The following is a 16,346-nucleotide window of genomic DNA, read 5'->3' as shown; positions in this document are numbered from 1 at the left end:
TGTGAACGTTATTGCTTGATTTCTCATTCGTTGGCGATGGCATCTTCCAGCAGGATAACTATCTCTGTCACAAGTTCATAATGGTGCTACAGTTGTTTTAAGAGTATGGTAGTGAACTCTCATTGATGTCATGGCCACTAAGTTGGCCTGATCTGAACCCGAAGGACAACATCTCGGAAGCATGTGGTGCCAGCTCCGCTCACGCAAACCACTGGCCGTTAATGCACATGAGCTGTGCGAAGGCATCTGGTGCGACATACATATAGAAACATGCCAAGGTCTTATCGAACTCACCCCACACAAAACGCTGCTGTTTAGCATATAAAAGGTGGACCAAAACGCTGTTAAAGATGTAATCACAATATTTTGGTTCATCTTTGTATTGTCTTCTGAAATTTGATGAAACTTTTTGAAACAGTTTTTAGTATCTAAAATGGATGACTGGATTAAAAATTGTGTGTGTGTACCTGGAAGCGGATAACTTGGTTGTTGTAGCGCAGAAGGTAGTGTCCAGTGCCGCCGCCAGTCATGTTCCAGGAGAGCGTGACGAAGTTGGAGGTGACGGCGATCGGGTAGAGGCGTACCAGGACATCACTGACGGCGAGGTGCATTGGTCGGCGTGTGGAGCCAGCCGCGTTCTCCGCGATGCAATAGTAGGTGCCGGAGTCGTCAATGTGCAGGTAGCGCATGTTGAGTGTGGAGTCCTCGTCGACACAGGCGCGGCCGCCGCGCACGCACTCGCGCACGCGCAGCAGCGGGCGGCCCACGGGCAGCTTGGAGCCGAGGCGCCACGAAATCTTTGCGGGCGGAGACGCCACGGCACGGCAGCGCAGCGTCAGGTTGTGCGACAGCTGTTTCAGTATTGTAGACGGGAACGTAGGCATTATGACTGGCGGGCACTCCTCGGCCGCCTCCGGCATCGCCTGCTCCGTGCCGTTCTCCTCGCGACACAGCACCGGCTCCGGGCTCACCGTGTGCAGCCAAGCCATGCCGCAGTGGCACACTAGGTTGTTGCCCGCCACGTGGATCTCGGTCAGGTTCGGCAGCTGAAACACAGTACACCAAGGTGAAGATTCCATCGTTCAGTCTGGAAACTTTATTTCACAATTCTAAACACTGGACTGTGAGCTACTATAGAGGTCTTAATTGTTGAAAAACGAGTAGACAGATGGAAATGGAAAATGTTACTGCCCGAACACCTTGATCCAGTCTAGGTTAAAAGCAACAGTGGAGACAGCAATGACATTTGTTTATTCATGACCGATTTCGGCTTGTGGTAAAGCCAGCCTCAGATTTTTTTAGCCCCTTATGGCTGGTGCTGGCGACTGCTCGATTTTTCACGTGATACCACGATCGTACACTGTGCAGTGTAGAGTGTACGACCGTGGTATCACGAGAAAAACAGAGGACGTGACGGCACCAGCCACAGCCCCCCCCCCCCCCCTCAGCCCTCCAAAAATCTGAGGATGGCTTTAACATAAGCCGAACCGGCCGTAAACAAATGTTATTGCGATCTCGACTGATGTTTCTAATCAAAGTATAACACCAGATCATTCTGCTCCACAGACAATGTTGTCTAAACTTATGAACTCTACCGAATAATGCTAAATCGATACTGCGTTATTTGCGTTACTGTGGGATAAAAGCATTCCTTCAGCTGAAGAACTGTGTTTGTAGGTGATAGCTGTTGGATGTGTCTGATATTAGTGTAATCTTTGAGGTGGGGATCACAAACAGCATGCCGAGAGGACGTTTTATCGTCACCTTTAGGACGTCGAGAAAGGTCGAATTGCTGTTGTGAGGGACATGGGGCATGAGAGTATCATAGCGGCAGATCATAGAGTCAGTTTTGTGCCGTGCACTGACGGCAGGGTGAGTGTGGCGGACTCATAACAGCAGCGGGGAATGAGGAAATGTCACGGGTCCTTCTGGAACGACTACGCAACAAGGAGATCATAGGATATTTTGACTGGCTCTGAACAACAGAAGCCGGCCGGTGTGGCCGAGTTGTTCTAGGCCCTTCAGTCTGGAACCGCGCGACCGCTACGGTCGCAGGTTCGAATCCTGCCTCGGGCATGGATGTGTGTGATGTCCATAAGTTAGTTAGGTTTAAGTAGTTCTAAGTTCTAGGGGACTGATGACCTAGGATTTTAAGTCCCATAGAGCTCAGAGCCATTTGAACCATTTGAATAACAGAAGAATGAGAATAGCTGAAAGCCGGGCAGTGGTTACAGTCAGTCACCACGAGTTGTAGGATCAGATTACTCGAAGCTGGGTTGAGATCTTGAGCTGTCATGTGCCGTTTACCAACACCATACCACAGAGAATAGAGACTTCGATGTTGCAGAAACAGAATTTGGATATTCAGTGACATTCTGTGGTTTTCAGTGATGAGTCTCGCTTCTGCTTGTGACGGTCAGATTGACACCAACGTCATCTCGGATGATCTGGTGAAAGATTACAGGGAGCAGCGATCCTCGGACCCATATATCTCATGATGTGACGAGCTATTTGATGTGAAAGCAGGACTGATTTTCTAGTTGTTGATTGGAATCTGCATGCTCGTCATGATGTAGTACGAATGGTGAACCCTGTTGTCATAGCTTCCATCGGCTGGTTGTGACGTATTAGAACTTAATGTAGCGAGACTCAACACTGCAGTTCACACTAAAATCGCCTTGAGAAATTAATATGTCCTTGACTGGCCTGCCTAGTTCCCTGACATGTCATCCATAGAACATATCTGGAATGCAATGAAAATTGTACACTTTCCTTACCAGCTCCTTAAGTGGCATAGCATATTTTTCCTCAAGATGACATACGGAGGCTGTTCGATTCCATGCCACAGTGGACGCCAAAGTCTATTCGTGAAAGTGGCTTCGCAGTTCGCACTGATGTTGATAATGGACAGTAGTTCCGAATCAAATGAGAGTTTTATCCTTTAATACATGTTGTATGAAGCAGATGTTCACAAAGTTTGATAAACATAGGGCTAATTTTTCGCTGTGTAACACTGTCCATTTCCACCATTGTAATATGCGGACTGGAAAGATTGTTTTGAGACACAGGCTTTACATTGTATCAGATAACACAGAAGCATTAACGTATGACTTTTCTAGTCTATCAAAAACTGGTAAACTTTAGAGTCTAGACAGTAATAGATAAGAGAAGATATACAGATGCCTAACAGCATTACTTCAACTCCTGTATCATAGTGCATTTATATTATTACATTTGGATCGTCGCCAATCGAAAGAACAGACGATACTGACCCTAGGTTTCTAACTATCCCCCACACTTTTCACTATTTTCAGGGAGTGGACGGACTATATAACGAGCAGATTTTATTTCGTCTCTGACACTTCGTAAATAGTATTTTATATCTCAGAGACATGATTATTGGCAACTAACTGAAATGCAATTACAAAATGACGTCTGATCTGACACGTTTATGGACTGGTAATACCTAGAAATATACCGAAAGTAATGTCTTTTCGAAGTTGAGAGCTGTGATGCTCCAGAACAGTGCTCGAAGATCAAATTCTCCACTAAGTGTTGGATTTGCAGCGTTGGCGGGAATCAGTACTATCGTAGGCAGGGGAAGGCTCCCATCACTACATACTCGTACTCTACGGGATGTTGCTCGGACAGTGTGGTACGTAATGTATTGATATTAACCGAGAATTAACTAGAGGAATTCTCTTGCTCGACGCCAGGTACGGTGGCTCTTATCATCAAAAATACCTCTTGCTGCTGTCATAGACGCAAGAGCGGTGTGTGCTCTTGCATCATCCCGCATAACCGTAGGACTTTTCGTTAGCTATTCTCTAACAAAAGTTACAGTATTTTCAACAGCCCAGTCACAAGCAAATGTTTGGTTGAAGATGATCTGTCCAGTAAATCACGTTACATTAACTGCACACCACACTCCTTTGTTCATATCATGCAGATGCTACTAATATAACCGATGAACATTTACAGAACTCCAAACTCGATTGATCTGTGAGTACACAAATACAGTGATGATTCATCAGGAAAAAGAACATTTGAACATCAACTTGTAAACGATAAACATACTGAAACAGCCAGCTGAAGTGCTAACATTGAGCAAAAGTATCTGAACTAGATAGTCAAAGCTTCATATTTTTAGGTTTCAGTTTGAGGAGCTAAATGATGCAACGCATTTGTATGATTCTTTTCAAGGCCGTTCCTAACTCGTCTACTTCATCGACTAAACTCGATACGCCATTTGACAGTCTGTCCCAGCAACGGGCCGGAGGTTAACGGCTGCCGGAGTCTCTCACGGGTACTGGATCCCGAGCAGCGCGACGACACAGCGCTTACCTTGACATGAAACACCATGTACTTAGAACAGGAGAAGCGGGTAGTTACAATACAGTCACACCAAGATGTCGTGTAAACACGTTCACGAACATAAGGTTATTGTGACATAGGCGGTCCTGCTGCGCCAGCACATTTGTCGTTATAGAGACTACTATTTTGTGGCCCTGTATCAACCCTGTGCACTGCTTCATTAGCGAAACATTTTCTGCTTAAGACAGCCAGTGTCGTACTAGCCAGCAAGACAACGTTAAAAAGTAACAGATGTGACGTACTTACTAAGTTCATTAAATGGGATCCTGGACTGTTTGATTTTGGTGTAGCTTTCAGACGTCTACTTCTTTGAAACATTGTCCCATAAATATAACTTTGCTGAGATCAATTTGAACGAAATAGAGAACCAGTTGAGGTTGCATGGAAAGTGGCAAATTGGCAAAAGTATGTGTTTGCACACAATGTATATTTATCTGAGTGCAGCCAAAATGTTGTTTAAGGTGATCTATTGTACAGTCCCTCTGGAGTTCCAGAAGACAATTGCGCAAAAACTATAAAGCCCGGTCCACACGCAACGATCTGTCTGCGCAGACATCGGCGCAGATGTCTGTACATGCAAAAGATCGCTGCAAATGTGGTGTGTTCACACGACACAAACCCCAATCTACTACTCGCCCGCCATCTGTCGGTGGAGAAAAGAAATATCAGTGGCTAGCGACTACGCTCCCCGTAAACGTCAAAAATTTAATTCGGTTCTTTTGATATATAGAAATGGAGGAAGTTCTGTTGTGGTCAGTGTTCGCAACTTGCGTTGCAAAAAACATTCAGACCAACCGTAGGAAACAGAGAAAGCGGTCAAAATGGTGTAGACAGTGGCTGGTAAAGCGAAAGCAGTTTTCTCACGTAAATTTACTGCGAGATTTGCAGGGCGAACCTTAAGAAAGCCAAGCAGATCAAAATACCATAACGTTGGCTGGTATACTTGATCTACTCCTACACCAGATCTTCTAGGTTTCTATACTTTGGATAACTCTTTTCGGTAAACAGTTCGCAAAGAATTTTTTATTTTTTTATTACTATTTCTCTCTTTGCCGAGGGGTCAACTACCCGCAGTTTTTCAATTAGAGCATTGTATGGTACTGTCATTTTGTCTCGGTCACTATATTCTTTACTTTTAATCTTCCAGAAACATGGGTGGTTTCTATATATTTCAATGAATTCACTAACAAAGTCTTGAGAACACTGACGAGTATCAGCCATTTTAATGCCCTGTGCGCACAAATACAAACACTAGACTGAGCAAACAGCTGTTTCGCGCCAGATTTGCGGCGATCTCCTGTCCACACGCTCCAACTTGTCTGCGCAGATGTGGTTTGAACCCACAGATTTGAGAGGTTTCGCTCAAACCTCCAACTCCAACTTCCAGGTTTGCACACACCTCAGGTTGGTGCAAATCTTCTGTCCATACGCAACGATCTGTCTGCGCAGATGTGATGTGCGCAGACAGATCGTTGCGTGTGGACGGGCCTTAAGGCGTACAGAAAAGTAATACGCCCAGGACACCTTGTTGTTGCATCGAATTAGTTAGCTCTTGCTGGTAGCCAACCCAGTAAACATATTTCCACGGCGTGCTGCTATCCTTATGACAAATACACGTCACACGCCCGTATCGACTTTTTTCACATCACATACGGTGTCCATATTAAGCACCTGTAATCTGAGTTTGAACTTGGGGAGATGCCCTGTCCAGTGATGTGCGTCTTTTTCTGTATGTCTCAAAGTTTTTACAGAGTCGTCTGCTGAAATCTCGGAGGTACATGTGAATAAAAACTGAACAGGTCTCGGAAGGCCCAACGGTACCGAGCGGCCGCCGTGTCCTCCTCAGCCGACAAGCGTCCCTGGATGCGGATATGAAGAGCATGTGGCTAGCACACCGCTCTCTCAGCCGTTGTCAGTTTTCGTGACCGAAGCCACTACTTGTCAATCAAATATCTCCTCAGTTGGCGTCACAAGGGCTGAGTGACCCCCGCTTGCCAACAGAGCTCGGCAGACCCGGACGGTGAACCGTCCAAGTGCTAGCCAAGCCCGACGGCTCTTAACACCGGTGGCCTGACGGGAACCGATGTAACCACTGTGGCAAGGCCGTCGGCGTAGTTATGAATAAGTCTGTATAATACTGTACTGCCAAATGGCAGTTCAATTTCACTCAGGTTGCAAGAGCCGACAACTGGAGTGTAAACATGTCGTTCTGACAATTTCCGTGTAATTTTCAATTATCCCTCTGCATCTTTCTTGTTAATCTCAGCGGTATAATATTTAGGAGACAATACTTCAAAGATGTGAACGTCAGAAATCTAATTAGTACACCGATTTAACTCAAAGCTGTTGCAGATAACAGCACCATATCGAAAAAATTACCCTACACTCGATTTTTCAATCCGTAATTGACGATCAGCTATTGCTACAGAAAAGGTGCTGTTGTAAAATCACGCACCGCTGTGGTAAAATAATGCAATTCGCCTACTAAACTCGGTATTGTCGTTAACTCTTCACCTCCGGATCCCGGTGAAATTGCTTTCTTTCTTCTGTAAGGATCCACAACCCGCTTCTAAATATGGCGAGGTTAGCGCAATTCTCGAATTTTATCAAACATGTAGTCCTCTTAGCCTACAAATTCTGCATAATACCTGGCTGTCTGGAGCTCATGGTCTAATGACTAGCGTAGCTGCCTCTAGATCACGGGGTTGGGGATTTTCTCTACCCGGGGACTGGGTGTTTGTGTTGTCCTCATCATTTCATAATCATCATCATCATTTGTGACAGTAGCTAGATTGGAATGTGTAAAAATTGGACTGTGTACAAACTGGGACTTTGTAAGGGCGCTGATGATCCCTCAGTTGAGCGCCCCACAAACCAAACATCATCATCATTATCATCAATTCCTGGCTTCTTTATCGTCTGCATATTTTCTCATTGGTTCAGCAACCATACAAATTAAGAATAGTACATTAATTACTTTTTTTTAAAGAAGGGACTTCCCAATATTGTTACACAGGTACACTTACGTAAATAGACGTTTCGAAAAAAATGATTCAAATCGCTCTAAGCACTGTGGGACTTAACATCTGAGGTCATCAGTCCCCTAGACTTAGAACTACTTAAACCTAACTAACCTGAGGACATCACACACATCCATGCCCGAGGCAGGATTCGAATCTGCGACCGCAACAGCAACACGGTTTCGGACTGAAGCGCCTAGAACCGTTCGGTCACAACGGCCGGCTAGAAGTTTCGAGAGTGCAATCTGCTTCCTTCATAGATGTTCTAAGAAACATAACATTTTGTGAAAAACCAAGACATCAGAAGATCATTAAATGTTATGGCGGCTACAATTTGTCCGTTTGAAGGCGTTACTGCAGCATATACGCAACGTAGAGCGACTCCGATGACTGTGTATAAGCACTAACGTGTAGGAAACTGATCAGTGTGGCATACGTGTCTTTCCGACGTGCGTGCCGTAAATAAAAAACTTGAACTATGGCGACATTATTATCAAATGCGTACAAACGTCACCAACGTGCTGTTACCCTTTTCTTGGATGTCGAATGATAAACTCCGGTAGACATCTATCGGAAAATGAAGAACGTGTATGAGGTAGCACATTTGTCCGAACCCACCACTGTGGAAAGGTGCGCCTAAGGGTGCTGCTGCTTCATGATAACACAGTCACCAAATCCTAAATGTCGTGAAGCATGCACGTCAGTTTCGTCAACTCGAGTGGGAGACTGTCGAGCACCAATTCTGTATTCCTGATCTCTCCTCATGCGATTATCACGCCTACGGTCCCTTAAAAATGCCCTTGAAGGGTCGGTGATTCCTGTCGGACGAGGATGTGCAACAGGCAGTTACGGACTCCTTCACCCAACAGGACATGACGCTTTACCAGACGGGTATCATCAATCTGCTGCGTCTGTGGGATGATTTTCTCAATGCTCAACGCGATTTTGCCTGATAGGCATACCGTTTCTGGACTGGGCGGCCTTCAAACGGAAACTTTTTGATTGCCCCTTATATATACAGTGTAGCATATAAAGTTAACGCAGAAACAGTTAAAATTATTAAGGAATCCATACACCAATTAGTCGATACTCCGAGAAAGTTTGGATATAGATCTACCGGTAGGGAGACCCGAAGTAGATATGTACCATAACAGGCTACTGAAGGTAGCGACGGTGAGCTGTAGCCTGCATCGAGACTCTGAAAGAGAAAGGATACGCAGGAAAGAAAAGAAAAAAAAAGCAAGAGGTGTATGAAAAACCTCAGTTTGACGGAAAGCTAGTCACACGATAGTTAAACGTCTTACAGTTACACAGGATGAACAAACACATCAATTGTTTAAGACCGTGAGGCTGAAGCACATCATCGTATGGAGTTGAAGCGTGAGCCCAATGTAAAAAAGTTGGGTGTTTCAAGGAAACCCACTGGACCACGAAATAATAGCAAGTGCAATCCTAACATGATTTAGTGAAGCTGAAAGCATTTGGAATGTGCTGCTGCAGAATGGGGATAAAAATTAGTCAGCTAGATGAAATATATAATTAAAACGGTTTAAAAAATATAGGTGTGAAAAATATTTGTGGAAAGCCTTCACGAAAGAAAGGACGTAGTAGACGGACATTTGCTAAGGTGTTCCGGAATATTTGTATATGAAAGGAATTGTAGAGGGAAAACACTAAGAGTTGATGAATAAAATAATACAATAAACAGAATATCAGTTGTGTTTGGTATAGTTTACGTACAGTTATGAATGGCTTAGCCCAAGATACGGAGAGATGAGGGCTGGTCGAAACATGCAGGATTTACTAAATGAATAAGAAATTTTCTTTTGCCTCAGGGATACAGGTTTCCGTACCGTAGGTGCAAGCACAAAGGGGGACAATCTGTTGAGAGACCAGACAAGTTTGTGGTTCGTGAAGAGGGGCAGCAGCCGTTTCAGTAGTTGCAGGGGCAACAGTCTGGATGATTTGCTGATCTGGCTTTGTAGCATGAACCAAAACGGCCTTGCTGTGCTGGTACTCCGAACGGCTGAAAACAAGGTGAAGCTATAGCCGTAATTTTTCTCGAGGACATACAGCTTTACTGTGTGGTTAATGATGATGGCGTCCTCTTGGGTAAAATATTCCACATGTAAAATAGTCCCCCACGCGGATCTCCAGGCGGGGACTACTCGGGACGCCGTCATGAGGAGAAAGAAAACTGGCAGTCTACGGATCGGAGAATGGAATGACAGATCCCTTAATCGGACTGGTGGGTTAGAAAATTTAAAAACGGAAATGGATAGGTTAAAGTTAGATATAGTGGGAATTAGTGAAGTTCGGTGCTGGAGGAACAAGACTTCTGGTCAGGTGAATACAGAGCTATAAATAAGTTTAATAATGAATAAAAAAAATAGGAGCGCGGATAAGCTACTACGAACAGCATAGTGAAAGCATTATTGTAGCCAAGATAGAAACGAATCCCATGCCTACCACAGTAGTACAAGTTCATATGCCAACTAGTTCCGCAGACGATGAAGAGATTGAAGAAATGTAAGATGTGATAAAAGAAATTATTCACATAGTTAAGGGAGACGAAAATTTAATAGTAATGGGGGACTGGATTTCGGTAGCAGGAAAAGGAAGAGAAAGAAAAGTAGTAGGTGAATGTGGAATGAGGGTAAGGAATGGAAGAGGAAGCCACCTGGTAGAATTTTGCACAGAGCATAATTTAATCAAAGCTAACACTAGATTTAAGAATCATGAAAGGAGGTTGTACACGTGGAAGAGGCCTGGAGATACTGGAAGATTTCAGATAGATTATATAATGCTAAGACAGAGATTTAGGAGTCAGGTTTTAAATTGTAAGACATTTCCGGGGTAAGATGTGAACTCTAACCACAATTTATTGGTTATTAACCGTAGAGTAAAACTGAAGAAAATGCAAAAAGGTGGTAATTTAAGGAGATGGGGCCTGGATATACTGCAAAAACCAGAGGTTGTACAGAGAGGGCATTAGGGAACGATTGACAAATACAGGGGAAAGAAATACAGTAGAAGATGAGTTGGTAGCTTTGAGAGATGAAATAGCGACGGCAGTAGAGGATCGATCAGGTAAAAGGTCGAGGGCTAATAGAAATCCTTGGGTAACAGAAGAGATATTGATTTTAATTGATGAAAGGAGAAACTATAAAGATGCAGTAAATGAAGTAAGCGAAAGAGAATACAAACGTCTCAAAAATGATATCGACAAGAAGTGCAAAATGGCTACGTAGGGATGGCTAGAGGACAAATGTAAGGATGTAGCGGAAAATAACGTAGATGTAGAGGAAATGGGAGATATGATACTGCGTGAAAAATTTGACAGAGTGCTGAAAGATCGAAGTCGAAACTAGGCCCTGGGAGTTGACAACATTCCAGTAGAACCACTGATGATAGCCTTGGAAGAGCCATCCACGACAAAACTCTACCATGTGGTGATCAAGATGCATGAGATAGGCGAAATACCATCAGACTTGAAGACGAATATAATAATTGCAAACCCAAAAAAGCAGGTGTTGACAGGTGTGAAAATGACCGAAAAATCTGATTAGTCACGGCTGCAAAATACTAACACGAATTGTTTACAGACGAATGGAAAAACTGGTAGAAGCCGACCTCGGGGAAAATCAGTTCCAGTTCCGTAGAAATGTTGGAATACAGGAGGAAAATCTGACCCTACGACTTATCTTAGAAGATAGATTAAGGAAAGGCAAAAACGTCTCTAACATTTGTAGACTTAGATAAATCTTTTGGCGATATTGACTGGAATACTCTCTTTCAAATTCTGAAGATGGCAGGGGTGAAATACAGGGAGCGAAAGGCTATTTACAATTTGTACAGATCGCAGTTATAAGAGTCGAAGGGCATGAAAGGGAAGCAGTGATTGAGAAGGGAGTGAGACAGGGCTGTAGCCTATCCATGATGTTATTGAGTCTGTATATTGAGGACTCAGTAAAGGAAAAAAAAGAAAAATGTGGACTAGGAATTAAAATCCATGGACAAGAAATAAAAACTGAGATTTGCCGATGACATTTTCATTCTGTCAGAGATAGCAAAGGACCTGGAAGAGCAGCCGAACGGAATGGACAGTGTCTTGAAAGGAGGATATAAGATGAACATCAACAAAAGCAAAACGAGGATAATGGAATGTAGTCGAATTAAATCAAATGATACTGAGGGAATTAGATTAGGAAATGAGATCTTAAAGTAGTAGATGAGTTTTGCTACTTGGGGAGAAAAATAACTAATGATGGACGAGGTAGAGAGGATATAAGATGTAGACTGGCTATGGCAAGGAAAGCGTTAAGCGTTTTTGAAGAAGAGACATTTGTTAACATCAGGCACAGATTTAATGGAGTGTAGTCATGTATGGAAGTGAAACATAGATGATAATTTGTTTAGACAAGAAGTGAATAGAAGCTTTCGAAATGTGATGCTACATAAGAATGCTGAAGATTAGATGGGTAGATCACCTAACTAGTGAGGACGTGTTGAACAGAAATGGGGAGAAGATGAGTTTATGGCACAACTTGACTAGAAGAAGGGATCGGTTGGTAGGACATGTTCTGAGGCATCAAGGGATCACTAAAATTGCATTGGAGGAAAGCGTGGAAGGTAATATCGTAGAGGGAGACCAGGAAATGAATATCCTAAGCAGATTCAGAAGGATGTAGGTTGCAGTAGTTACTCGGACATGAAGAAGTTTGTACAGGATAGAGTAACGTGGAGAGCTAACTCAAACCGGTCTCTGTATTGAAGACCACAACAAGAACATATCAGACAGTTAATTATTCAGCGAAACTTAAACATGGAACCCTGCGAAATTATGTTCTGGAGAAATGTTCAGCCAATATACCACTAGACAGTACATTCTCGACGCCACGTATAACTATCGTTGTACATACTCACTCGATCCGAAAATTAAATAAATTTCAAGTGGCCGGACATGAACGATCATTACTACTACTACTACTACTACTACTACTTCTACTACTACTACCACTGCTTCCATGTAGTGCCCGCGCACCAAGCAGTCACTGTAACTGTCGAAAGTGTCATTGGCAACGATTTGGCGTTCCCTGATATCGGTGTTTCCGTTCGGGTGCGTAGCGCGCGGGGGGACGCGACGCAGACGGAAGGTCGATGGAGGGTTCAATAAACCAGCCCCCGCACCGCTCGCTTTCTCCTCTTCTCCGTTAACACCGGACCTTTTTGCTCCCTTTATGTGTCCAACCGTCGCCTCGCGAGAAGGAACAATGCTGTGCGTGGCTCAGAAACCTCCTGCGCACTGCGGGCTCGCCCTTGAAGCAGCACCACTGCTACCGGCAGAATTAATGAAGGAAATGACTCCCTGCGCTTGCTGGGGGCTCCACTCCTTGCTTTTCTCTGAGACGCGTATACACCCGTGCAGGCACGGAGTTTAGACCCGTTTTGCACTGACTACGGCGAACTGGAAGAACTGTTGGCAGAATGCGGAATATGAGAAGACATTAAGAGGAGGTATTAGCAGAACAATTGCCCCGAAAATTGCATTCGTGGTGGAAGGACTGTGTCGCAAACAACTTTTTCTCTCGCATTTGTACTTCTGTTTCATTGCAGCCTCTGTGCAGATACAAAAAGAACAAAATTTAAAGTACTGTTCCTCAACAATACATTAAATTTGTTCTTTAGTATGTTTAGTATGTTGTTTATTTATAACATAAACAACAATGACAATGAATTTACTATCCCATAAAATGTAAACTAAATTTAAGTATTGAATAATTTTCTTCATAATTCAGACGAAGCACTACATAAAAATCTTTTGAAACTCTCCAACACCCAATGGTTGTTTTTTGTTTCTTGTATGTAACTACTGAAAAGTGAAATGAAGAGAATTACTAGAGTAAATATAATTTATCAAGAATGTAAAAGCATACGTAAACTGTAAAGGTTAAAGAAATTTCCTAGAAAAATGAACGTTAGAAGCATACTATGAGTTACTAAAAATTTTGCTTGAAAATATAGTGTAATTACGATTAGATGCTATTCTTCTGAGTAACATTTCTGTTATTTTCACGACTTACTCTGATTATATTTTCCGTTTAAGACGCACTACAATCTGTTTAAACAACTACTAAGTATTAATGCCAGCGAATCTGTACGAATAGTTGCAGAGAACCCTATACTACACTGAGTAAGTATCTTAAATGTGCTGTATGCACGGATGCTTATTTCGTGGCTTTAACTCTTTCTATTCACTTCAGACATATTTTAGGTCGAATTAACAGTTGACTGGGGTGTAATTAACTGAAGTTAGGATACGTACAAATGGTGTTCGTATATAAGTGCTATTAAGTACAATTGATTTTGTTATGATAGATGTAACTCATTAAAATAAATTGAAACGAGAAGGAAATCTGCTCAGTAAGAAGAGAATTCAGACTTGGCTATTTGATCCAGACATGCTAATTTGAGTGGGTGAATCCATACTTATTACAACTGATTTGAAATGTTCATTACCTTTTCTTGTCCCTGACCACTGTATGAAACAGTTTATTTAGGTGTTTGTTTTTAATTACTGTTATTATTTTTAGCATTGTTAATATTTCACTATTTTATTTTAATTTTGTTATTTCGTAATTAAACGTTTTATTACTCTGTTACTTTTCATTTGAAAAATGCGGTTCTAGGCGCTCAGTCCGGAACCGCGTGACTGCTACGGTCGCAGGTTCGAATCCTGCCTCGGGCATGGATGTGTGTGATGTCCTTAGGTTAGTTAGGTTTAAGTAGTTCTAAGTTCTAGGGGACTGATGACCAGAGATGTTAAGTCCCATAGTGCTCAGAGCCATTTGAACCATTTGAAAAATTTTGATTATGGTACTACATGTACTACGATGTTCTATCGTGAGGTCGAAAGGAATGAAAATATAGAAATAAAAAAGTAAAATAATGTTTTAGAGGAAGTTCAAAGGAGTGTATGAGTTTTTAAATTCTTCTACTTGCTTCTCACACCAGCCACTTTCATCTTGTAGGAACTTTGTTTAAATCGCGTCTGTATCACTGGATGCATTTGTTTAAATAAAATGTCAAAATAATCTTAAGCGATAATTCATCCTTAAAGGTCACAATGGATACTACAATATTATATTATACGGCAGACCAAACTGCTGTTCGAGCTTTTACGTACTCATAAATCTGGCTTGTTGTTGAACAAAAAAGTTGACAGATGACTCATCAGGCAATATTAGACTTCTGCCCTCATCGTTGCTCCATGCTACATTGTTTCTACGCGTCACGTTGTGGTAAATCGGTATTTGACGAGATCATATCCCTGGAGCTTGTACACAGTGACATTACTGATGTTGCACGCATGAGGGTCGTGTCGAACTTACAGTAAAAGGATATTTGAGATGAGTAGAACCTTTAGAAAATAATGTTAATTCAGCTGATATTTAAAATTGGTCTGCACTATAAACCACACAAAGTTTGCGGCAGGCCGCCAAACACGCTCCATGTAGCTCGAGGTTTTGGCCGCCACGTGTCTCATCTGAGATATTTTCAGGTGAATGAACGGTCCATGATTGCAGAGGTTCGCGAGATCGAGATCATTTGCAGAAGCACCTTGTTCCTAGGTTCTCTGTTTCCAGTTTTTCGTAAAGTGGAAGTGTCAGAAATGCCCTAAACCCTATCATCACTATGAAATGAAGTCGTCATACTGCTCCCTGCCAAACGTAGAACCCTTGGGTCAGACAGCACCACCATCCAAACTCCACTGCCCCAGGTTGTAGAGCCCATGTGTTACTTCAGAAACATGTTGTTTAGATGTCATTCCTAATACAGCTGACTGGACGTTTTCATGCATTTAGTCAATAACTAATTCTATAGTTATAAGTGTAAGTATATTTCCATCACAGTTCCAAGTGTCATTTACCTTGTGTTCAATAAACTGTGTTACAATGAAACCACTACAACACTGGCGACGATGTTTTAGAAAACTGTAAGAAGTGGCTGCACCCACAGTGTTGCGATAATCGTTATCAGACAAAGTTAATCAGAAGAATCTTCAGCACCGTTATAGATTTCCCAGCACTCACAGTTTGTTCGAGCTTTTCCTATTCCTAAGGCTCGTAGATGGCGCTGAAGTATGAAGCCATCTACAAGAACATCATCTTGCCCGTCCAGTTCAAGCTAGCAGGTGGGCAGCATCCCTACAAGTGATTCGCTGACCGAATGGTTCTCATATTACGCATATTATGCGAGGATTTCACGGCAATTAATGCTCAGTGTATCATTGGCTCATACCCATTTACATGTACGTAATATTTATTCTCTCTGATCAAAGGGCAAAAATGTTCTATGAAAATAGATTTGTCAGACACGCAACAACAAACGCCGCTAGATGCTGAGTCACAACGCTTTCTTGTAATTAATGCATCTTTTGGCCTGTTCCTTTATCAGCGGCTTTCTTTTGACGTTCCCACTACTCCTGGCTTCTCTGAACCCTAATTAAAGAAACTTATAGAGATAATCCCAGCCTGTATCGACTATTTAGACAACATTATAGTAATAATTCTTCCTAGAAGAATGGAAAAAGTGGTAGAAGACGACCTCGGAAATAGAAGATATGTTAAATAAACGCAAACATACGTTTACAGCGACTGTAGACTTACACAGGCTTTTGACAATGTTGACTGGAATACTCTCTTTGAAATTCTGAAGGTAACTGGGGTAGAATACAGGGAGTGAAATGCTACTGACAACTTGTACTGAAACCAGACTGCAGTTATATGAGTCTTGGAGCATTAAAGGGAAGTAGTGACTCAAAAGGGAGTGAGACAGAGCTGTAGCCTATCGCCGATGTTATTCAATCTTTTCACTGAGCAAGCAGTAGCGGAAACATAAGAAAAATTTGGAGAGAAAATTAAAGTTCATGAGTAACAAATAAAAAGTTTG

The 16,346-nt window shown here is 42.5% G+C and overlaps 1 protein-coding gene across 1 annotated transcript in view; it reads right to left on the bottom strand.

Annotated features, from left to right (window-relative positions):
- Window positions 1-446: 446 nt before the first annotated feature.
- The window catches only part of LOC124722568 (leucine-rich repeat neuronal protein 1-like), a 264,001-nt gene continuing 248,101 nt past the window's right edge, over window positions 447-16,346 (bottom strand). The window contains exon 3 of the mRNA XM_047247708.1: window positions 447-1,046. Within this exon, the coding sequence (XP_047103664.1) occupies window positions 447-1,046 (600 nt within the window). The remainder of the gene's footprint in view (window positions 1,047-16,346) is intronic.

The sequence above is a fragment of the Schistocerca piceifrons genome, chromosome X (assembly GCF_021461385.2).
Source record: "Schistocerca piceifrons isolate TAMUIC-IGC-003096 chromosome X, iqSchPice1.1, whole genome shotgun sequence".
Classification (NCBI taxonomy): Eukaryota; Metazoa; Arthropoda; class Insecta; order Orthoptera; family Acrididae; genus Schistocerca; species Schistocerca piceifrons.
Note: the sequence above shows the minus strand (reverse complement) of the source record. Positions and strands in the feature narration are given on the sequence as shown.